This window comes from Dendrobates tinctorius, unplaced genomic scaffold (genome assembly GCF_039654945.1).
Source record: "Dendrobates tinctorius isolate UK_male_01 unplaced genomic scaffold, ASM3965494v1 ptg000086l, whole genome shotgun sequence".
NCBI lineage: Eukaryota > Metazoa > Chordata > Amphibia > Anura > Dendrobatidae > Dendrobates > Dendrobates tinctorius.
Window position 1 is genome coordinate 28565292 of NW_027361754.1, and position 23935 is coordinate 28589226.

Genomic DNA, 23935 nt, shown 5'->3' on the forward strand with positions numbered 1-23935 from the left:
TAGGTCCTATTGCTGCTTTTAGATGTAGGTGCCGGTTGTGTAATACTGCCAACATCTGCACTGAGAAGAGCTTCTGAGACCGCTGCACACACCCTGACCTGCTCTGTGATAGATGTGTCCTTCATTCATTGTCAAGGGGTTAATATCACGGGGTGGAGGGGTCTGCTGCTCCTGCAATGCATTACTGTTGTGACCAGGTATTTGTAAGTACAGAAGCTTTTTTTTTTCCATGATGATATTTGTCCTTTTTCAGTGAATTTCTTTCCTTAGGCTAAGTTAGGTGGGATCCGACATCTGACATCCACACTGACCGGCTGTTCCCAGCTCCAGCAGCGGTTCAGTGTAAGCAGTGTATGGTGCCGGAATATCACAGCACCATACCCTGAGTAGTTGTTGTTTCTGGTACTGCATCTCAGCTCCCATCAATTTCAGTAGGAGCTGAGATGCTGTACCCGAGAACGGCCATCTAAGGGTGGGTTAATATCTAAGTCCTGCAATGTAATTGCTTTTCTAAATCATTGTAGTAGGAGATGTCACTTTAAATCCACAGTACGGACTAACCTAGATACCACCACCAAAATTCGGAAACCTGTTCTTTTTTTTTTTTGTTCTGAATCGGCCCCCGGACGCACTATTATTGTGCCATTATTGTTGTATTGGTGTTTGAATGTACACATCCTATTGGCTTATTTTCTACTGTCCTGTGGTTTTTTTTAAGGTTCTTGAGTGTTTGGAGAAAAAGCATCAGGAAGATCTGGAGCGACATAGAGCCGAAGTTCTGGAGCGACATCACAAGGTCTTGACAGGAGGCACTTTGGACTTTGTTTTTTTTTTTTTTAATATATTTTCTCTGCCACTATTTAGCTGACGATTTAAGGGAACCTGTCATCATATCCTAGTATATATGCAGTAGTGATGCGGCTCTATACTCCAGCACAAAGATGCTTTTATTAAGGAGATCTGGTGTGTCAGTTGTGAGAAAACTAATGTAAAAGCCACATACAAATCAGGCTGGAAGTGCACTGGAGGCGGGTTACTGCATTTTTCAAATTCATTGACACACCCCAAATGCACTTCCAGTCGGATTTGCATATGGATTTCACGCTAGATTTCTCATGACCAGCACGTGGGATGTCTACAAAAAAAGTCACCTCCTATGCAGCCGTACAGCTACTTCCATATGTAAAACCATTCATACATGTTCTGATCTTGGATGTGGTGGTCAGTGTTGGTGGCTCATCCATGGAATAGGGTTAAAAAAATATCTGGGTTTCTCAGGAAGTGTCTGACCTGCAGAAAGAGGATTCTGCGACACCGGGTGAATTGTACCTCTCCATCAAGAAGATGACCCAGGCGTTGGACTTTGAGACACAGGTATCCTCCTACAATAAATAGATATTCATGAAGCAGATCACATATTCTGTTTCCGACAGTTTCTCCAATTATTCCATTTCCAATTTTTACTCTAGATGAAGGACCTGTTGCAGGAGAAGCGGGATGCTTTGCAGAGCGACCACGAAAGGAAAGTAGAGCGTATGAAAGAGGAACATGAGCAGGTTCTGGAGAGGACACGGAATCAGCTGGAGAACGAGGTAAGGCACTCACTTTTAGGCTCCTACACATCAGAAGTATTAACTCTTCACATAAAGCCACCAACTAGAATCCATTTTCAGGAACCAATCCGTCAGTCATGACAGTGGTCTCTGGACGCTGTGGAAGCCCTGAGAATCACTTCTTGCCCAATGGCATCCTCAGCTCTTTTGATTAGTCGGGCGCGATGCCCTTCACGCTGAAATAATGATGGCACCCCTGGCTGGCTAATCAGAAGACGAGCTGTCAGGAAAAAGGTGGTTCTGGCAGTTCTCACCCAACAGCCATCGATTATTGACGTAGCCCATGGATCAGGTCCTGTGCCAAATCTATCCACCCATGTTTGCCATTGCATAGTCACACGATGCCATACGTCACCACCTGCTGTAAACAGGTTATACCATGAAGATACATTTTTTTTGTCTGTCCCTTTGTATAAGAAATCATAGTAGATTACACTTTCAAATGAATGCGTAAAAAAAAAAAGTGACACTATTTTGACACATGCTGGTTTCATGGGAGTTGAACATCCCAGACTAATCCCAAAGTTTAGAAAAGTAAGATGTGACCATAATTAGTGATGAGTTAATGAACATACTCAGATAAGGTGTTATCTGAGCATGCTGGGGTGCTGCCCCGAGTGTCTTTGGCGTGCTCGAATAATATGTTCGAGTCCCCACGACTGAATGTCTCACGGCTGTTCAACACACGTAGGGATTGTCTAACAAACAGGCAATCCCTGCAATAGTTGAGCCTGTCTAACAGCAGTGAGACATGCAGCTGCGGGGACATGAACATATTATTCGAGCACACCGAAGACACTCATTTAGCACCCGAGCATGCATGCTCAGCTAACACCTTATCTGAGTATGTTCGCTTACCACTAACTATTTCATCATCCTTCATATGCAATATTCCTGTTCCCATGAGACTCTGCATTTCAGGCTCACATATAGTAAAACCAATTAATAGAAGCATGGCTTTAGAAGCAGGTGTGCTCATTAAGCCCTCAGAAATACACGGCTAGAACATGTTAACTCCATGCAGATGTTGTGGATGACCCGTGTTGTTCTCTTTTACTTCTGCCGTTAGGAACAGAGACAAAGGTCACAAATGCTGGAAAAGTTAAAAGATGAATTGGAAAGGATAATGCGGCTGCATGAAGAGGAGCTGGAGATCCAACGCCAGGAGCAGGAGAGGCGTCTAGAAGAACGGCAGCGAGGTTACCATGAACAGGTTCTTGTCCCAGCATATGTTCATAGGTTGTAGGTCACAGCGAAGAATCTTTTTTTTTTATCTTTATGTCACCTCTTAATTTAGGAGAACAAATTACAGGATTTAGAGCAAAACCTGGAGATCAGACGAAAACAGCTGGTAATGAAGACGAGTCAGCTGGACCGAGAGGTAACTTGCTACTCGGTCAGAAGAAGAATTACAACCTGAAATTACCATGTTGTCAGTAGGGTCCATTATATAATGACAAGTCGTGCAGATTTGTAGGAGAAATTTTTTTTTCATCCATTGCTCATAGTCTGTAAGAACGCTACTTGCTGTATCTGAATAAGCACTTTCTTGTGTACATCCAGAGGCTGAAGACCTGTCCTGCTCCTTTATAACATAGCTCATGAGTAAAGGTACTGTCACACTTAGCGATGTACCAGCGATCCCGACCAGTGATATGACGCGGTCAGGATCGCTGGTACATCGCTAAGTGGTCGCTAGTGAGCTGCCACACAGGCAGATCTCATTAGCGACATCGCTGGGGACGGGGGTCGCTACTTACCTGTCACACTAGGCGATCCTGACGTCCTCCCGCCCGGCTCCATGCTCGTCTCTCCACAGGAAGCGCCGCAGGAAGCTGACGACGAGAAACAGTGCAGGATGTTCTCGCGCGATCAGCGATTACCAGCGGGGGAGCCGGTCGTAGGTAAGTATCACACACAGCGATATCGCTAGCAATATCGCTATAACGTCACAAGTTATAGCGATATTGCTAGTGATATCGCTTAGTGTGACAGTACGTTAAGATGACGTTTCAGCCTTCTGACTGTATATGAGAAGGATTCTCTTCCCTAAAAGCAGAGTCGTCATATTAAAAGTGGTTTTCCTCCTCTTTCTTCAAATTTACATATGGTAATGTGGTAAAATAAATGGCATATACTCACCTATAGATCCCCCCGCTGCTGCTCTGTACTGCTAGCTGTGTTCCCCACCAGTTTCCTCACCTTACTTCTGGCGTGGCCTGCAGCTAATCAGTGGCCACAGCTTTTGACTCCAGCGGTCAAGCGGTGGAACAGAATGAGAGGAAGCCAGCGGAGGACACGTTTTGCAGGAACAGAGGAGCAATGGGGGATGTGTAAGTGACTATTTTCTATTTCTTATCTTTTACCGTAATACATTTATATGTAAAGTTGTAGAAAAGCCCCTTTAATAACACGCGCAGGTCACACAGTCTCAGACTTCTGAACTTATTTGGGGCAATAAATTTACATCTACTACAGAAGCTCCTGCCAGGCTGTTGGTGATCTGCTGGATGTGATGTCTTCTTTTAGGCAGAAGCTTTGGCTCAGAAAAGAGAGGATCTGGAAGTGCAAGAAAAGGAGCTGGAGATGAAAGCAGAGGTGACTGTCCATACTACTATGTGTATATAGAGGGCCAGGCTTCTTAGGATTTCATGCAAAAGATGTCTTGCAACAATGATAGTGGAGGGACAGTCCTACCTGTGTGACCATTGCACAAAGTCTGTACTCGCTGTCTTACAGAAATAAATGCAACTTTGAAAAAAAAAAATGTAATACAAATTATCCAGTTGTCATTTACAGTTTAGGTGCTCAACCTGTTTGTGCGTCACATGGCAGAAGGCCCCTTGTAGCAATGACTTAGACCCAGCAGTCGGATCCCTATTAAACAGAACGTACTGTACAGTTTACAGTATGTTCTCAGTGTTAGGGAAATCCATTTATAGGGGTTATAGCCTTTATTACTAGAGATGAGCAAACAGATTCATGGGACCTGGGTTCGGCGTCCATGTCAGCACTCCATGACGGCCGAACCAGGGTCCTGCGAACTTCCTCTGGCATTGACAAGGCTCCTGCGACATCGTTAACATCTTGTGGGTCCGGGTCCTTGTCACTAGGCACCACAATAACATTTGCCTCCAGGATGCTAGCATTCAAGTGTGGTCTGAGGAAGTTCACAGGACCCTAGCCAGCTGCCATGAAGTACCGATATGGATGCCTGACAAATCGGGAGAAATGTATGATCAATTGATGACCGACCCCCTAACCATGAGAACCGGAGTTCCTTAGCGCATGCATGAACGGAGCAGTAGACTGCATGCATGACCACTGCGTCATTCACTTCTATGTCGGACCCCTAACGAATATGTACTTTGAACTAAAATAATTTTTCCATTTGGGTCTCATCAAATCTTTTGCACAGTTTGCCTTTTACAGGCTCTTTGCTTCGCTTCACATGGCTGCCTGCAGGATGAGCTAACTGAGAAACCATGAAAGAGCTCATTCTGACAGTTTGTTACTCTTCTATCCTTATTTTTTTTTGCACTCTCAGCTATTTTCTTGCCACAAAGTTCATCTCTGTTTGATGTGATCGTAAATCAGCAATAGACATGGGTATAAACTCCCCGTCAGAACAAGCTCTCCGATGGATTCTCAGTTAATTTAGGCTAGTTTCACATTTGCGTTTCAGGGCACATTTGCCGTGCCCCTCCGTTAGCTCCGCCTCCGGGCGCATGACGCTACATGCGTCATGCGTCCCCTATCTTTATCACTGAGGACGCAGGCCGTGCGCAGTATGCGTTTGGCGGCGCCTGCGTCCTTTTGATGGAGCGCCGAGCGCAACTAAATTGCAACAGGTTGCGTTTGGTGCTGGTCGGCGCACCGTCAAAAGGACGCAGGCGCCACCAAAATGCATACTGCGCACGGCCTGCGTCCTCAGGGATAAAGATAGGTGACGCATGCAGCGTCATGCGCCCGGAGGCGGAGCTATCGGAGGGGCACGACAGGGGCGGGGCTTAGCGGCGGCCGTGCGCAGGCCGTCCCTGCGCCCTGAAACGCAAATGTGAAACTAGCCTTATTCATTATTGTTCTCCTCCCCTCATAGAGCATCAAGTCTCGGGAAACTGCACTTGTGGAACAGAGACAACTCAGTGAATTAATCCAACTAAAACACAGGGAGCTTGAAGAGGTTCAGGACCAGAAGGCCGAATTGGAGGCCCAAATCGAAAACCTCCAGAGCCGCTGCGGCCGTCTTCAGAAAATGGCCAAGTAAATTCTGTTCTGTCTGTAAGAAATAAAATAATCAACCAGTATCACTGACACCAGAGCTAACAAATATATTCTCTGCAGCGACCTGGAGGAAGAAGTCAGTAAGAAACGCGAGGAGCCGAAGAAAGAGGAAAGCGATGATCCTGGGGAGACCGAACTCCGCGTAGAGGACTTAATGAAGTCAGAGAGCCTCATCCGTACCACGTCCACTCCGGTAATTATTCCTTGTTACATACGATTCTGTTCTAGTTTTTAGTTGTTGGAGATTTATTAATTCTGGGTTGTGAATGTTTGGACCTCAACAGATACAACAGCTGCCAACATGATGGCCAATAACGGCACAGGGTGATCATAGCCTTTGGTGCCACGTGCCTGATTCCATTAGGTTTGGATGAGTGGCGTGCTACGGAAATAGTGCAGATGCGATGTAGCTTGGTGCAGGTGCACTGTAGCTTGCCACAGGTGCCATGTTGCAGCTGCTACATCTGGTTCTATGGCCTGTAGCTTTCTCCGCCTTGCATAGGACCGGAATAATGACATTGCTTTTTTGCTTTCTTTTCTCTCGCAGTATCAGACAGAGGGTCCAAAGGCGTCCATGACTCCTGTACACATCCCAGCACTGGACTCCAGCATTGATGAGTGAGTTCGGCTCCACATATGGAGCTATTCACATTTTTGATGATAAGAAATCATAGGCTGGAGATGGCCATACACATCAGATGATTGTAAAAAGATTATATATTTTTGCCGATTTTCCCCATACATAGGCACTCTTCCGAGCATTCCAGTGTTCTTTATGGAGAGTGTGGAGTAAAGTCCCCCATGCACGGTACATAGCTGTCAGCTGAACGTCTTCTCTAGTACCTACTTATCTGTTGTTGGAAATTGGACATGCCGGATCCTTCTCTTCCCTGACATCATATATCTGGGAAGAGTCGAGAAACCTCGATACTTGTCAGTCTAATGTGTATGGGGGCCTTAATGCGCTGCCAAAATCATCTGTGGCTCATCTGCCCACAGAACAAAAGGATTCTGTGTCCGCAGTGGGTTCTGATGACTATTACCCAATGTGTATCGGGGCCTTAAAGGGGTTTGATTTAACAAACATTTCTTTGCTCTCTATCCCTGGGTCCAGTGCTCAGTCTCCCAGTGTCAGTGATTATCTGCAGCTCTGTCCTCATGTCTACAGCTTCAGCCAATTGATGAGCTTTGCAACTTTAGCCATCAACTTGGGTAAAGCCACTGAGCTCAATAATTGGGGAGTGCGAGTACAGCACACTTTATATTAAAACAAGGTTCTAGTATATAAAATATATCAGTGTTGGGATATAATAGAATTTTTTAAATTTTACTGTTCAGGTTTGAAAAATGTTTGAAAATGATCCTGGGTAGCTCAATGGGTTAAAGGGGATTACGGAACCCTCCGGGCATTTCATAACTCCCACAGACTATAATGAAGAGTACCACACACATGCTCAGCCTCTCCTCATTTTTGGGGTGATGAACAGAGGTTCTTTGGATATACTGGGGTCCCTGAGATTGAACCCCTTTAAAGCAGTGTCACTTTGTTATACAATACCTTGTGCCAGGCCAGAGATGGTAGTACATGGCCTAAGAACACAAAGGACACCAAAAGAGAATACTACCTCTAAGGTTTTATTAGACATAACACAGTAAGAGATTTGCCTTTACTTTTGAACCTGTCTTAGAGAAATTGTTGTCATCTTATTTGTATTACATTTTTATAATATTGGTGGCATGAGAAGTTTTCACACTAACCATTGGAGCACTGACAACAGACACACAACAGGCTTTTCTGTGTAGACTTGGAAAGAATGGACAGAGAAGTCTCATTTCTATTAGAGTCTTAGTAAGTTATCTCCAATCTATAGAATTATTGATGCCCTGCTGGTCACATCGATCCTGAGAATGGAGCTCTAAAATCCCCTTTATATTGGAGCAGTGACAACAGACAAACACTCCTGGCTTTTCTGTATAGTCCTTACTGGCTTTACTGTACAGACTTGGAAAGAATGAGCAGAGAAATCTCATTTCCATAACAGAGTCTTAGTAAATTATTTCAAATCCATAGAATATGGTTGGAGCTGTGGCCTCCAGTCATTGTCTATGAGAATAGCAGGTAGTGGAGGAAAATCTCTGCTTGTCGATCTCCGGCAGTAGCATATACAGTTATAGTCCAGCATTCTCTACAGCACAGGTCCTGTTTACACATGATGATGTGCACAATGTTTTTCAAAATATAATTTCACCTAACTAACCGTCAGCCCGTTTTACCTTCGACGATTATTGGGGAAAGAGCATTCATAGGAATGATAATCGTGCAATGTAAATGGAGACTAACACCATACACAGGTCTCCAGGTTAAGGTCCCCAGCTGGATCTTTAAAGTATATTTTCTCTGAGCATTTTAAAGAATAATATACTTGACAGGATCTGATTCGTGCTGCTGCGGTAAATGTGGCGCATTCTCTTTTAGCAACATTTTTTTATTTGACTTAATCATTCTTCTTTTATATATTTTTATTACAGCATGCGTTCTTACATATCATCACAAGGAGCTTCAATTCAGAGGGCCAAGGATTTTTTACGCCTTCAGACCCGATCCATGTGCCGTCGACAGACTGTGCTGAAAGCAGCCAAACAGCAGTGGCGTCACAACGTACACGAGTCTCAGGATCTTCAGGAGTCCCTAAAGCTGGACGGCATCAGGAGGAACCTGGAGGAGGTAAATGGCTGTATTACATCTATTTAGTCTGCAGGCATTATACCGCTGCTGCACACTTGTGCCTGGGTGAAATGTGTCTAGAAAGGAAGGACGAAACGCATCTGGTATGAGTGGACGAAGCACATCTGGTAAGGGTAGATAGCCTACTGAGGTCTTGGAGTGACCAGCAGTGAACTTGCACTCACCCTTGAGACCAGTGATGCGCAGCACTTCTTCTGTTTAAAGGGGTTGGCCTCTACTTCCGCTCTTCTGACATGTGATGTAAAAACTGCAAAATAAGCCACTTTTTAAATAGATTACCTATCTTACCTCATTCCCGTTCTTCCACGTGACGTTCCCATTGGCTTCTCGTGATGTGAATGCATGGAGACTGCCTTCAAGTTATGTAACTGTGACGATCCTTCCTGCCCCCAGAGTCCAGAAGGAGAAACTGTCAGAAGGAAGATCTCCAAACGATGGCACAAAATCAGATGGTACTCACCCTTTTTGTGTTTGGCTGCAGCAGTGATGTCAGCTGTCAAAGTTACCACTTCAGCCAAATCATTGACCTTAACAGCATTGCCTGTGTAGACTGCACAAGCTACGAGGCTCAGTGATTGGCTGCAGCAGTGCCTTGTGCTGCTGACGTTATGTCACCACTACAACTAAAACACAGAGACAGGAGCAGCAGTGGAGGGCCGGCCCTGAATCGGGGAGGGTGAGTACTATCTGATCCTGTTATGCATGAGTTTTACATGAGTGTCATAAACTGGGGCCACATTTTTAAAAATGGATAACCCCCTTTAAAGGAGCAGGGAAAACTGATTTGTAGAGTGTGGAGGTGACACCGGCGGCGGACTACGGGCAGGCCACAATGAAGTCACACATGCATACGATTAGTGCCCTACTGGCTCTATGTGCCAGCACCTAGAGTGATTCTCATATTGTGACCTGTGGCTGAAGTTCTCGCAGGGACAGGCACTTTAACAATCGGGTGGTCTATAGCGAGGGCTTAAATCAGCAGTGAACCCATGAGCATCTAGAGGCTCTCACATGTATACAGCGTTTTATCGTTTCATATGATGCAAAGACATTTTTTTTCACATTTCCACCGAAAAAGGACGACCCATCCAATAAAAACAATACTGCCCATTTAGCGCAAAAGGCTTTTTATTCTGCCCTCCATATAATTTGGATCAGGTTTTATGCAAGGAATTCTCCTCTATAGCAAAATGAACCCGGTGGCATTAGAATATTAATGTACCTATTAACTATTCATTTCACTTCCACGGTTAAAGTGGATGTCCACTTCCACATTGGAAGGGAACGGCGCTGATGATGTCTTCTCTGCACCTACCTGCCAGGACAGGCAGGTGTTGTACATGTGCACCATATCTGTGGAGCGTGCACGCATATTGGACCGAGTCCTCATCAGCGCAACTTGCCTCTCGATGTGAAAGTGAGCGGCGCCAGACAACCCTTCTTTATTGTCTTGAAACTCCAGTTGTCAGGTTTAAATGATGGTGGATTTGGCTCGACATCTTAAGGCCCAGTCACACATAGCGTTCTCACTAGCGAGATCGCTGCTGAGTCACAAGTTTTGTGACACAACAGCGATCTCACCAGCGAGATCGCTGTGTGTGTCAGTGACCGGCCCCCCTGCCGGTATCGCTTATCGCTGCAGGAAAGCCCAGGACATTTGTTTGGTCGCTGGGCTCCCGCTGGCCAGCACGCATCGCTGCGTGTGACCGGCCGGAGCCCAGCGATCAGCTGGTAACTGATGTACACATCGGGTATCCAAGGGACGTGCGTCCCTTGGATACCCGATGTGTACATTAGTTACCAAGAGCGCTGATGCAGGCCTGGTGGGCAGGCTGTGACTTCTGCTCCCTTGGGTGTATAGCACCAGCCTGTGCTATACACCCCCACCCCCGGGAATGGACGCCTGCAGCGGGCCACGCGGCTGGCCCCTGGGGGCCCCGGTTGTGCAGGTAGTTGCCATGGTACCAGGCGTAGCGGCACAAACGGGCCTTTGAATTTCTCCGGGATCTTCTGGTTACGCCCCCTGCAGTGCGCGGAGGATTGTGGGAGGATCGTTCAGTTAGTTACCAAGCGCGCTGATGCAGGTACCTGGTAACTAACATACACATCGGGTATCCAAGGGATGCACGTCCCTTGGATACCCGATGTGTACGTTAGTTACCAGCTGCCTGCATCAGCGCGCTGGTAACTAACAGAACACAGCGATGCCGCGCGCTCGGCATCGCTATGCTAATCGCTGGTGAAGCTGTCTGTTTGACAGCTCACCAGCGATCACATAGCGACTTACCAGCGATCCTGAAACGTTGATATCATTGTCGGGATCGCTTGGAAATCGTCATGTGTGACGGGGCCTTTAGAAACCAAAGAAATACAGTACATCACAAAAAATACTAAATATGTATCCTGAGTAGATAATCACATAGAAATCATTTTATAGAATAACCACAATGGAGACACAAATATATAATAAAAATATATATTTTATTGATACATAAAGTTAAAAAATATATATCAAAATTGTGAGTAGTAGGAAACCTAGCAATTGGACAAATGTATAGAATAACATGTATGTTATTATAACGTATGTTGAAGGGGTTAATAAAAAAATACTGTTGTGTTCTCAGTAAAGTATTTATTTAATATGTAAAGTGAAATGTTGCAGATATATATCCAATATATAAATATAGTAGTAAGAAGGTAGATTAAAAGATAGATAAACTGCACATATATCAATTAAGGAACATACCATAAATAGAGAGCTGCATATAAGTCAGTAACTCAGAACTCCGACGTACGGTTCCCCTTTGACTTACTCAAGGAGTCCTAGGGTATTGAATTATATGCTGTTCTTCTCTTTTTATGGTATGCTCCCTAATTGATAGTTATAAGATAGACAAACTGTACACTGTGTTCCAAATTATTATGCAAAAAATATTTCCTCGTATTTTCTCTAAATTACCTATATGAATTGCAGTCAGTGTTATTTTCCAGTCATCTAATATTCTAGTATAATTGCAATGTTTTTGAACAAACTGCCTATGAAAACAGTATATTTTTCAAAATAAGAAACACTCAAAATGCATGTTCCAAATTATTATGCACAGCAGAGTTTTCAACCTTTTTATTTTTATTTTTAACAAAAAAATGGTCAATTGTGAAATTATAAGCATTATCAGCTTATTACAAAATGAAATCAAACAGTTTTCAAGTCAAAACTTTATTCTAGGTGATGTTACATTTGCACATAGGACCCCTTGTTGGAAAGAAGCTTCTGAACTCTGTCGTCCATTGAATTTGTCAGTTTTTGGATGGTTTGTGCTTCAATTGTTTTGCATGTGGACAGAACACCCTCCCAGAGCTGTTGCTTAGATGTGAACTGCCTCCCGCCATCATAGACACTCCTTTTGATGATGCTCCAGAGGTTCTCAATGAGGTTGAGGTCAGGGGAAGATGGTGGCCACACCATAAGTTTGTCCTCTTTTATGCTCATAGCAGCCAGAGATGCAGATGTGTTATTTGCAGCATGAGACGGTGCATTATCATGCATGAAAATGATCTTGCTGCGGAAAGCACGGTTCTTCCTCTTGAACCATGGCAGGAAGTGCTGTTTTAGAAACTCCACAGGTTATGGAGTTCATCTTTACCCCTTCAGGGATCCTAAAGGGGCCGACAATCTCTCTCCCCTTGATTCCAGCCCAAAACATTACTCCACCTCCTCCTTGTTGGCGCCTTAGCCGTGATTTCATGGGGTGTCCATCAACCAGCCATCCTCCACTCCATCCATCTGGACCATCGAGCGTTGCACGGCACTCATCGGTGAACAAAACAGTTTGGAAGTCAGTCTTCATGTATCGTTTGGCCCACTGGAGCCGTTTCTGCTTGTGTGCAGTGGACAGAGGTGGTCGACAGGATGGCTTACGCACAGCTGAAAACCTCTGAAGGACCCTGCATCTTGTTGTTCGGGGGACGTTGGAGGCACCAGCAGCTTCAAAAACTTGTCTGCTGCTATGACAAGGCATTTTTGCAGCTGCTCTTTTAACCTGATGCAATTTCCTGTTGGAAAGAGTCCTCAATTTTTCCTTATCAGCACGCACATGTGTGTGCTGGGAATCGGCTACATACTTGTTGATTGTGCGATGATCACGATGAAGTGTCTTGGCAATGTTGATTGTAGTCATGCCTTGACCTAAATACTCCACAATTTGTTGCTTCTCAGCAGCTGACACATCCTTTTTCTTTCCCATTTTGGCAAAAAATGTAGGCTGCTTAATAATGTGGAACAGTCTTCTTAAGTAGTCTTGCTTTTATTTGGACACACCTGCCAAACTAATTTGCACAGGCATCTGCAATTGCTTTCAGTGATATAAAGAGCCCTGACACACATCACCATCAATGAGTTTAAATGACAAACAATACAATTCTAACCTTATCACTCCTAAACTCTTTTTGCATAATAATTTGGAACACAGTTTACATATCAATTCGAGAACATACCATAAAAAGAGAAGAACAGCATAGAAGTAAAGACCCCGGGACTCCTTGAGAACGCCAAGGACGAAACGAATGTCAGATTCCTGGGGTCTTGACTTATATGCTGTTCTTCTCTTTCTCCTTTGCCTCATTGGGGGAGGGGGACACAGGACTGTGGGTGTATGCTACTGCCGCCAGGAGGCTGACACTAAGTGAATGAAAAAAAAAAGAGGTTAGTTCCTCCTCCGCAGTATACACCCTCGCCCCGATTGCAGGCGAAACCAGTTCATGCTTAGTGCACATTGGAGGCACACGTCTGGTTTTCTACCAGACTCTTTTTTTTTTTTTTTTTTTTAACCCCCATGAAGATGAGACAAGTGCGAAGGACCCTATTGAAAGGGTCCGATCTCCCCAAACCAGCAAAGGGCGAGCACGTGGAGTGTCGCCTCCACGTATCCTCTCCCGCAACATGGGACATGATGCCGGACTCAGCCCTGACCACCCTAAGGTATTGAAACCCTAGGCTGTACAGAGGCATAGGACAGTCCGTGCAACCCCCACTGCATTACCAATGCAAGGACTGCGGTGATGGAAGGTGGCGGATGGTCCCTCTCCTCATCCCCTATAGGGAAGATGGAGCTAGGGGGCCTGCACCGTCCTTTATGCAGCCCCCCCCCCTAACCTGAGCTGGACTGAAGCGCTCCATCATGGGGGTTCCCGCAGGAGGGTGGCCTGGGAGCGCTCCTTTAGCAGCGTTCCCCGGGGCAGTCTGGTCCTTAGCCCCATTCCCTGAGTGCCAGAGCGGGTGCAGCTTCCGCTGCAAGTATGGTGCCATCGGGCGCTTTCCGGGCTCCGTAGCATCCGGCGACGCCGGATCCTTGCCCCCCGGCCTAGGCCTCTGTGTCCGGCGGGCTCGCCCCCCCCCCCCCCCCCCCCCCCGAGTTTGGGCTCGGTCCTTTTTTCCAGAGGCCACTCTAGGCGAAAGGGGGGCGTGCATATACTGTTCCTGCAGAATGCAGCAGTATTACCTGGCAGATACAGCTTGTCCAGAAAGGCTAAGATGCACAGTTTTCTGTATGCTGCATGCACCTCCTGTCTGTCCGCTTTTCCACAGGCGCAGAGCAAGCGATTATGCGAAGCCTGCGATTCAGAACGCGCACAGGAGCCCTCCCCTGCGACTGAGCCCAGTGTACCAAGTCCCCGGAATGGGCTCTATCTCTGTCGCAGTCTATGGCATCAAATACTAGAGTCTTAGAGGGGTCCTCCACCTCACAAGAGCCTCAGGCCTGCAGCGGCCGATCTCACTCCAGGCAGACGGGGGGGGGGGGGGAACGAACCCACACAGCGTCTCCCAGTCCATCTGGTGCCTCGGCATCCATGAGTTCTGAGTCTCGCTCGCCTTCACCAGTAGTCGATAACGAGCAAAGCTCAGATTACGACTCGGACGAGCCCCTTGATTTAGATACTTCGGGTTACCAGGAAACAGCTTCATCGAGACTGTCAACCAGACTCTTGGGATTGACAATGAATCCACCTTAGCCTCAGGTCACAAGGTGTCATTTAAGCGAGTCAAGCGGCCTCATAGAGTATTTGGTACCCACCCAGAGTTTGAGGACATAGTGCAACGACACAGGGAATGGCCAGACAAGCGTTTCTCAGGCCAGAAAGCGCTCAAGGCAAGATACCCCTTTGCCCTTGATCTTAAAATATGGGCGGAATCCCTATGGGTAGATCCACCCGTGTCGCGCTTGGCCTCTAAAACCCTGTTATCCATACCTAGTGGTTCCTCTATCAAAGATCCCACGGGACCATCTCATAGAGAGCTTGACTCGCTCAGTGTTTGAGGCGTCAGGTTCAGCACTCTCTCCCTCGTTCGCGGCAACTTGGGTAGCCCAGGCAATGGTTTCTTGGGCGGAATCATTAAACAGAGCCTTGCAGGGTATGGACCTACCAGCAGAAGTATCAGAGATCGCAAATCAGATCATTTTGGCCGGAGACTACTTAATTAATGCGTTTTTAGATGCGGCTAACTGCGCGGCACTTGCTGCCACAAATGCAATTTCCATTAGGAGGGCTCTGTGGTTGAAGACATGGCGGGCAGACTCAACCTCCAAGAAGTCCTTGGCTTCTTTGCCTTATCAGAGTGGCCGCCTATTTGGTGAGAAGTTGGATAAGCTCCTCTCTCACTCCACAGGGGGGAAGAGAAGTTTTCTCCCTCAGCAAAGGGTCAAACAGCCGTTTCATCACCAGCGTCAGGCACGTTTCTGGTCCTTTCGCAACCCCGGGTGGGCTGCAGCGGCCAATCCCGACACTTCAGGTCGTCCCAACCAGGACAGGGATCATCAAGTCTCATATAAAGCCAACTCATTGGGGAGGATACGTACCCACCAGCCCAAGTCAAGGGGACCTAGGTCCCAAAGATCTTCAGCCAAATGACTCGAGGCAATTTCCAGGCGACACCAGCAAGATAGGCGGTCGCCTACTTTGGTTTCGCCACATCTGGCTCACCGTCGCACACGACACATGGGTAAGAGAGCTGGTGTCCTCTAGGTACAAGGTAGAATTTGTCAAGTGCCCCCCCATGATGTTTTTTTCTTTCCCGTCCTCCCAAAGTAGATGCCCGGGCAAGGGCTTTACTCAAGGCCATCGAATCGCTCCAGCACAACAGAGTCGTTAATCCCGTACTGAAAAACAAGAAATTTCAGGGCTTCTATTCAAACCTGTTCACGGTCCCCAAAAAGGATGGAACTGTCAGGCCCATTCTGGATCTGAAGCTCCTGAACAGATTTGTCAGGATCAGACATTTCCGGATGGAGTCTCTCCGCTCAGTCATATCGGCCATGGGACGGGGAGAATATTTGTCCTCTATCGACATCCAAGATGCCTACCTTCACATCCCCATTTTCCCTCCGCATCAAAGATTTCTACGCTTCACTATCAACGGCCTACATTTTCAGTTCGCATCCCTGCCTTTTGAGCTAGCGACCGCTCCCAGAGTGTTCACAAAGGTCATGGCGGTCGTCATTGCCATCCTGCACTCCCGGGGCCTCTTGGTCAAGGGCCCTTCATTTCGAGCATGCGAGGAGAGCATCAACATCACGCTAGATACTCTTTCCCACTTAGGGTGGTTGGTCAACCTGAAGAAATCATCCCCTGTTCCAGCTCAGAGCATTTCCTTTTTAGTTATGATCTTCGACACCTCCCGAGGGTTGGTAATTCTCCCTCGGGACAAGGCCCTAGCTCCCCGTCAGGGAGTCCGGGCACTTCGCCAACCAGTCCCTCATATTATTCGTTTTTGCATGAGGGTCTTAGGGAAAATAGTGGCAGCAATAGAAGCGATTCCGTTTGCCCAGCTCCATCTTCGTCCCCTGCAGCACGCCCTCTTGGCATCCTGGGACAAGAACCCATTTACTCTTGACCGCCGATGCCAGTTGTCCGCACAGGTCAGACAGGCACTCGGGTGGTGGACAATCAGTTCCTCTCTTCTTTAGGGGAACCTTTTCCCCCGGACCATTGGCTGGTGGTCACAACCGACGCCAGCCTCCTCGGCTGGGAGCGGTTTTTTGCCATCATACGACCCAGGGACGTTGGTCGCCGAGGGAAGCACGCCTACCGATCAACTTGCTAGAGATACGAGCGATCCGGCTGGCTTTGCAGCATTTCCATCATCTTCTAGCAGGCCGCCCCGTCCGAATCCATTCAGACCATACCAATGCCATGGCTTACATAAATCATCAGGGGGGCACCCGCAGCAGGGCGGCCATGCACGCGGTGGGGCACGTCCTCCGCTGGGCTGAGAAAAACCACTCTGTGATCTTGGCGGTCCACATCCCGGGCGTAGAGAACTGGGCTGCAGACTTCCTCAGCCGGCAGGGTTTTGCGTCCGAGGAATGTTCACTACACCCTGAGGTCTTCCAGCAGATTTACCAACATTGGGGAACGCCGGATGAGGACCTGATTGCCTCCAGAGTGAACGCCAAGGTGCCCACTTTTGTCGTTCGGTCCCGGGACCCGCAGGCGATCGCCATGGATGCGTTGGTTCTGCCATGGAGCCAGTTTCGCCTCCTGTACCTATTCCCCCTGCTGCCACTACTTCCGAGGGTCATCAGGAAGGTCAAGGCAGAGGGGGTTTCAGTAATTCTGCTTGCCCCAGATTGGCCTTGTCGGGCATGGTACGCAGACTTAATACAGCTACTCGCCGACGTCCCCTGGCGGCTGCCAGAGCGCCCAGACTTGCTTTCCCAGGGCCCGATCTACCATCCAAACTCAGGGGCCCTATGTTTGACAGCTTGGCCGTTGAATCTTGGATTCTGACCCAGGCTGAGTTCGGCCGCAATGTGGTTGCTACAATGGTTAGCGCCCGGAAGCCCGCCTCATCACATTTTTACCACCACACCTGGAGGATTTTCTTCACATGGTGTAGGGACTGTGGTTGTTCTCCTCTGAGATTCTCTATTCCCAACATTTTAGCTTTCCTCCAGTCTGGCCTAGACTCAGGTTTAGCTCCAAGTTCCCTCAGGAGACAGATATCGGTGTTATCCGTCCTTTTACAGTGCAGGATTGCTACCAATCTGCAGGTAAAGACCTTCATCAAGGGGGTCTCCCACTTGGTACCTCCCTATAGGGTCCCTGTGGACACTTGGGACCTTAACCTGGTCCTAAGCGTTCTGCAGGAAGCTCCATTTGAACCACTACAGGATGTCTCTTTATCATACCTTTCCTGGATGGTAGTGTTCCTCGTAGCTTTAACATCAATCAGGAGGGTCTCGGAGTTGGCAGCTCTATCCTGTCGAGCCCCGTTTCTGATTTTCCACACGAATAAGGTGGCTCTCAGACCAGCTCCTCCTTTTCTGCCAAAGGTCGTTTCCTCGTTTCACATTAATGAGGATATTGTCTTGCCCTCTTTTTGTCCAGCACCGGTACACCGTGTGGAAAAGGCTCTTCATATGTTGGACCTGGTGAGAGCTCTCAGGAGGTACGTGTCACGGACGGCATCCTTTCGTCAGACAGACATGCAATTGGTGCTCCCCGAGGGTCGCAGGAAGGGACTGGTTGCCTCAAGGTCGACCATAGCCAGGTGGATTTGGTCGACTATTCAGGAGTCTTACCGCATCAGAGGCACACCTGTTCCAGCAGGGAGCAGAGCATACTCAGGCTTCAGCGGACGCGAGCCTGGGTAGAAGGATTCTCCAGGCAGTGGTGGTGCACCTTTAGACAGGAGGTGCATGTAGCCTAGACCGGTGAGTCGACTTCCCACCAAGGGACTGCTTTAGGACGTCCCACAGTCCTGTGTCCCCCAATGAGGCGAAGGAGAAACAGGGATTTTTGTGATAATCACCGTAAAATCCTTTTCTCAGAGACGCTCATTGGGGGACACAGCACCCACCCTGTTAGCCAATTGGCTCTTTTTTTGTTTACTAATATGTATTTTTGATAGTAGGTGGGGTTTTCTAGACATGTTGTTACCGGCATTAGGGTTGCCTTTGTCTTCTTTTTAATCTCCTATTGCTTTTGTACCAAACTGGTTTTGCCTGCAATCGGGGTGAGGGTGTATACTGCGGAGGAGGAGCTAACCTTTTTTTTTCATTCACTTAGTGTCAGCCTCCTGGCAGCAGTAGCATACCCCCACAGTCCTGTGTCCCCCAATGAGCGTCTCAAAGAAAAGGATTTTACGATGAGTATCACAAAAATCCCTGTTTTTATGGTATGTTCCCTAATTGATATGTGCAGTTTATTTATCTTATAGCTATCTACTTACTACTATGTTTATATATTGGATATATAACTGCTACATATTAAATCCTTTACTGAGAACACAACAGTATTTTTTCATTAACCCCTTCCAAATACATGTTGTTCTAATACGTTTGTCTTAAACTTTCCAGTTTGTATGTGGTTTACACCCCACAATTTTAATATACTTTTTTAATTTTATGCATCAATAAAATCTAGCTTAGAAACAACGCTGTTATTTTATGGAGGCCGCGAGGGCCCGGTCTCCTCTCCCTCTTCCCACAAGAGAGCAGGCAGTATTACTGGCACCAGGAGAAAAATCGGGCATCTGTCACACAGGCAGGAGGCCATCTAACGGAATGGGAGAGGGAGGAGAAGGTAAGCCACCGGATCAGCATGGGATATGCTTACTATGCACCAGCGCACAGCGGCATGATAACTACTGTATACATATTAGAGCCATTATTCAGGTATAAATACACATCAGCACCGTGTTAGAGGGTGGGTTGTGGACTTATATAGGGCATCCATCATGATGTGCCATCACTCTTCGTATACAGACCGTCATTGTTATCAGTGCAGCTCCATCATCATTGGGGGGAAGCACCACGTCTCCGTAGGTTTGAGAAGTGGCTAACACTTTTCTGCCCATGTTCCTGCAGGAATCCCGCAACCTGAAAGACATTCGCAGCACAATGGAGAAGGGACACGTATTGCTGCAGGAGAAGGAGCAGCGTCTGCAGGAGCTGGAGGACTCGCTCCTCGAAGAGGTAGACGCTTACAGAAAGAAATCCTACTCCCTATGCAAGTGGCTAGTACACAGCCCTGGCATAAGCCCACCCAAGAATAAAGAACCGTTTCCGATGTCCGCTTTATGCCACATTGCAGCAGCCTATCACTATATTATTATCTCTGAGGGTCAGACGTTAGTCACGGTGATGCACAACAACATTTTTCTGTAATCCACACCGTACACGGGCACATCTGTGGCCCATAGTGGGGGCTGGCACAAGCTCTCTCTGGGGGGTGGCAGTAACGCAGCAGATGGTGGGCTTGGCACGCAACTCTACTGAGAGATGTAGTCTTTCACAGCAGAAACGGATTTCAGTAGATGATGATGATAATGCAGTCGCTCGTAAATACACAATAGCAGAATTTCGGAAAGCGTCAGGATTTTTTTGGGGGTAGTTAAAGGTCACTGCAGCACTCATTCAGTTAGGCAGACGAAAGATATCACAAGTTCTGCACCCCAAGATCCAATATTAAGATCTAGATAGGGAGCATGTATCTTGGTGTAGATAGACCACTCAAGTTGTATCTTGAATTGGCACAAATCTATCATAGCAAGGAAATTAGCAAAAGTTGCTTATCAGCTACGTTTACTACAGACACTTTTAGGGTAAGTATAACGTCTTTTTCCAGGCGGATTCGTCTTGAACTCACCTGAAAAAGCACTAAAAAGAGTGAACATATGCACAACAATATACAGTGAGTACGGAAAATTTTCAGACACCTTTAATTTTTTCTCTCTTTGGTTCATTGCAGCCATTTGGTAAATTCAAAAAAGTTCATTTTTTTTCTCGTTAACGTACACTCTGCACCCTATCTTGACTAAAAAAACAGAAATGTAGAAATGTTTGCAAATTTATTAACAAGGAAAAACTGAAATATCACATGGTCATACGTATTCAGACCCTTTGCTCGGACACGCGTATTTAAGTCACATGCTGTGCATTTCCTTGTGATCCTCCTTGAGATGGTTCTACTCCTTCATTGGAGTCCAGCTGTGTTTAATTAAACTGATAAAACTTGATTTGTAAAGGCACACATCTGTCTATATAAGACCTCACAGCTCTCAGTGCATGTCAGACCAAATGAGAATCATGAGGTCAAAGGAACTGGCCAAGGAACTCAGACAGAATTGTGGCAAGGCACAGATCTGGCCAAGGTTACCAAAGAATTTCTGCAGTACTCAAAGTTCCTAAGAGCCCAGTGGCTTCCATAATCCTTAAATGGAAGAAGTTTGGGACCATCAGAAGTCTTCCTAGACCTAGCCGTCCAGTCAAACTGAGCAATCATGGGAGAAAGAGCCTTTGTGAGAGAGGTAAAGAAGAACCCCAAGATCACTGTGGCTGAGCTCCAGAGGTGCAGTAGGGAGATGGGACAAAAGTTCTACAAAGTCAACTATCACTGCAGCACTCCACCAGTCGGGCCTTTATAGCAGAGTGGCCCGAATGAAGCCTCTCCTCAGTGCAAGACATTTGAAAGCTTGCATAGAGTTGGCTAAAAAACACATTGAAGGACTCCCAGACTATGAGAAATTAGATTCTCTGGTCTGATGAGACGAAGATAGAACTTTTTGGTGATAATTCTAAGTGGTATGTGTGGAGAAAACCAGCCACTGCTCATGACCTGCCTGATACAATCCCAACAGTGAAGTATGGTGGTGGCAGCATCATGCTATGAGGTTGTTTTTCAGCTGCAGGGATAGGACGACAGGTTGCAATTGAAAGAAACATGAATGCTGCCAAGTACAGGGATATCCTAGATGAAAACCTCTTCCAGAGTGCTCTGGACCTCAGACTTAGACGAGGGTTCACCTTCCAACAAGACAATGACCATAAGCACACAGCTAAAATAACAAAGGAGTGGCTTCAGAACAACTCTGTGACCATTCTTGACTGGCCCTGCCAGAGCCCTGACCTAAACCCAATTGAGCATCTCTGGAGAGACCTGAAAATGGCTGTCCACCAACGTTCACCATCCAACCTGACGGAACTGCAGAGGATCCCCAAATCCAGGTGTTAAAAACTTGTATCATTCCCAAGAAGACTCATGGCTGTACTAGCTCAAAAGGCTGCTTCTACTCAATACCGAGCAAAGGGTCTGAATACTTATGACCATGTGATATTTCAGTTTTACTTTTTAATAAATTTGCAAAAATGTCTACATTTTGTTTTTTTCAGTCAAGATGGGGTGCAGAGTGTACAAGAATAAGAAAAAAAATGAACTGTTTAGAATTTTTACCAAATGGCTGCAATGAAAAAAAGCATGAAAAATTTAAAGGGGTCTGAATAATTTCCTTACCCTCTGTAGAAGCCTTTTACTATGCAGATGTTCCTTCTCTCTTATCCACTTAAAGGGAATCTGTCATACCATTTTTGCTCTATGAGCTGCGGCCACCGACATCAGGGGCTTATCTACAGCATTCTGTAATGCTGTAGATAAGCCCCCGATGTAACCTGAAAGATACGAAAAATGAGGTAGATTATACTCACCGGTGCCTCCCATCTTCTAGCGATGCTGTCCTCCTTCTTACTTCTGTCAAGGCTCCTGCGCAGGCGTACTTTCTCCGCCCTGTTGAGGGCAGAGTAAAGTACTGCAGTGCGCAGGCGACGGACCTTTCTGACCTTTCCCGGTGCCTGCGCACTGCAGAACTTTACTTTGCCCTCAACAGGGCGGAGAAAATACGCCTGTGCAGGAGCCGCGGCAGAAGTAAGGAGGAGGACGTCATCGCATGAAAATGGGAGGCGCCGGACTGGACAGCGACACCGACCGCGCCCCCCGGTGAGTATAATCTAACTTGTTTTTCTTATCTTTCAGGTTACATCGGGGGCTTATGTACAGCATTACAGAATGCTGTAGATAAGCTCCTGATGGCAGTGGCCGCAGCTTATAGGCCGAACATGGGGTGATAGATTCCCTTTAAGGCTTCGAAAGCTGTGAAATGGCTGAAAGAAATGACCAGTCCATTTTTCTGGCAGCTAATAATTAGAATCAGCATCTATTTTATGTATAAAATTATATTAAAAACAGCTAAAAAGGAGAAAAAGCTTCGGGAAAAACACCACCGGCGTTTTCCTAATATGTGTATTGCTACGGGTACATCGGCGTCTGAAAGATGTTCACATACCCTCAAGAAGCCTTGTAATAGCAATACTAAGAAGCTGCTTCTCTCTTGAATACTTGGTTTGTGGGTAGATATCACCATATTGCACCTTTCCTAAATCTGCTATGTGATTATTTTTTTAATTGTTTATTTTTTAAAATGCTAGACTAATCTTTTTGTTCATAATTTTTATCACATTCACCACTAAGGCTTATATTAGGCTGATAATTCCTGTTTTGTAGAGATCATATTTTAGTAGTCATCTCATTATCATCACAGACAGGAATACAATGACTGATTACCCCTCTATGTACAGTAGATTAGATAATAGGATCCACCATTCACAATAGGTGGTCAAAGCACACCACCTCCTCCTTTACAATGACTGATGACACCTCTATATACAGTATATAACAGGATCCACCATTCACAATAGGTGATGTCACAGCTCACCTCCTCCTCCTGTACAATAACTGATGACACCTCTATATACAGTATGTAACAGGATCCACCATTCACAATAGGTGATGTCACAACTCACCTCCTCCTGTACAATAACTGATAACATCTATCTACTGAATAACATAGCATCTTTCGGAACCTTAAATGTTCCATCTTTTTAAGGTGTCAGAAGATGATACTCTAAAGAGCAGAAGGAACAAAAAATTTGTGACCTTTGATGTCAGTGACTCGGATGACACGAGTAGTGGGACCAGTATGGACATACATAGAGGTGAGATTCAAAATCGCTGTTAGGGAAATTATTAAAGTACAGCCATCTTTCAGTATAATAGTCTTGTCTATAACGGCGATTGTTATCCTTACTTCTATACTTGGCACAGCCAGGTCACCTGCCATGTTTCATCAGTCCACCTGACAACGCTCTCCTGACTTGCCCATTTACATGACCACTTGGCTCTACTGAGCATGTTTGCCTTTTCAGGGGGTAGAGTGGGGTTTCACTGCTTCAGAATCCTCTTTCATTGGCTTTTTTTTTTTTTTTTTTAATTCGGCATGCCTGATTCTTTTTACTTCTGACATCTGATGGAGGAGAGTTAGGGCCCTCTGTACACTGTACCCCATACATACAGATTAAATCAGACGTAAGCAAAGTGCGATCCACGGGTCACATCCAGCCCTCTGGCTGTTCTAGTCCTGCACATGGACAAAGAAAGCTGAAAGGCTAAAAACAGTGACCCA

General features: G+C 46.4%; 1 protein-coding gene across 4 annotated transcripts in view; it reads left to right on the forward strand.

Annotated features, from left to right (window-relative positions):
- The window catches only part of CEP164 (centrosomal protein 164), a 153111-nt gene that overhangs the window by 89439 nt on the left and 39737 nt on the right, over positions 1-23935 (forward strand). For 3 of the 4 annotated variants that reach the window (XM_073585239.1, XM_073585236.1, XM_073585237.1), the window contains exons 14-25: positions 719-796; positions 1279-1374; positions 1470-1592; positions 2683-2826; positions 2911-2994; positions 4143-4211; positions 5713-5876; positions 5958-6090; positions 6445-6515; positions 8427-8622; positions 19509-19616; positions 23360-23468. In XM_073585239.1, coding sequence (XP_073441340.1) covers positions 719-796; positions 1279-1374; positions 1470-1592; positions 2683-2826; positions 2911-2994; positions 4143-4211; positions 5713-5876; positions 5958-6090; positions 6445-6515; positions 8427-8622; positions 19509-19616; positions 23360-23468 — 1375 coding nt within the window. The remainder of the gene's footprint in view (positions 1-718; positions 797-1278; positions 1375-1469; positions 1593-2682; positions 2827-2910; positions 2995-4142; positions 4212-5712; positions 5877-5957; positions 6091-6444; positions 6516-8426; positions 8623-19508; positions 19617-23359; positions 23469-23935) is intronic. The other variant, XM_073585238.1, reaches the window with a different exon arrangement.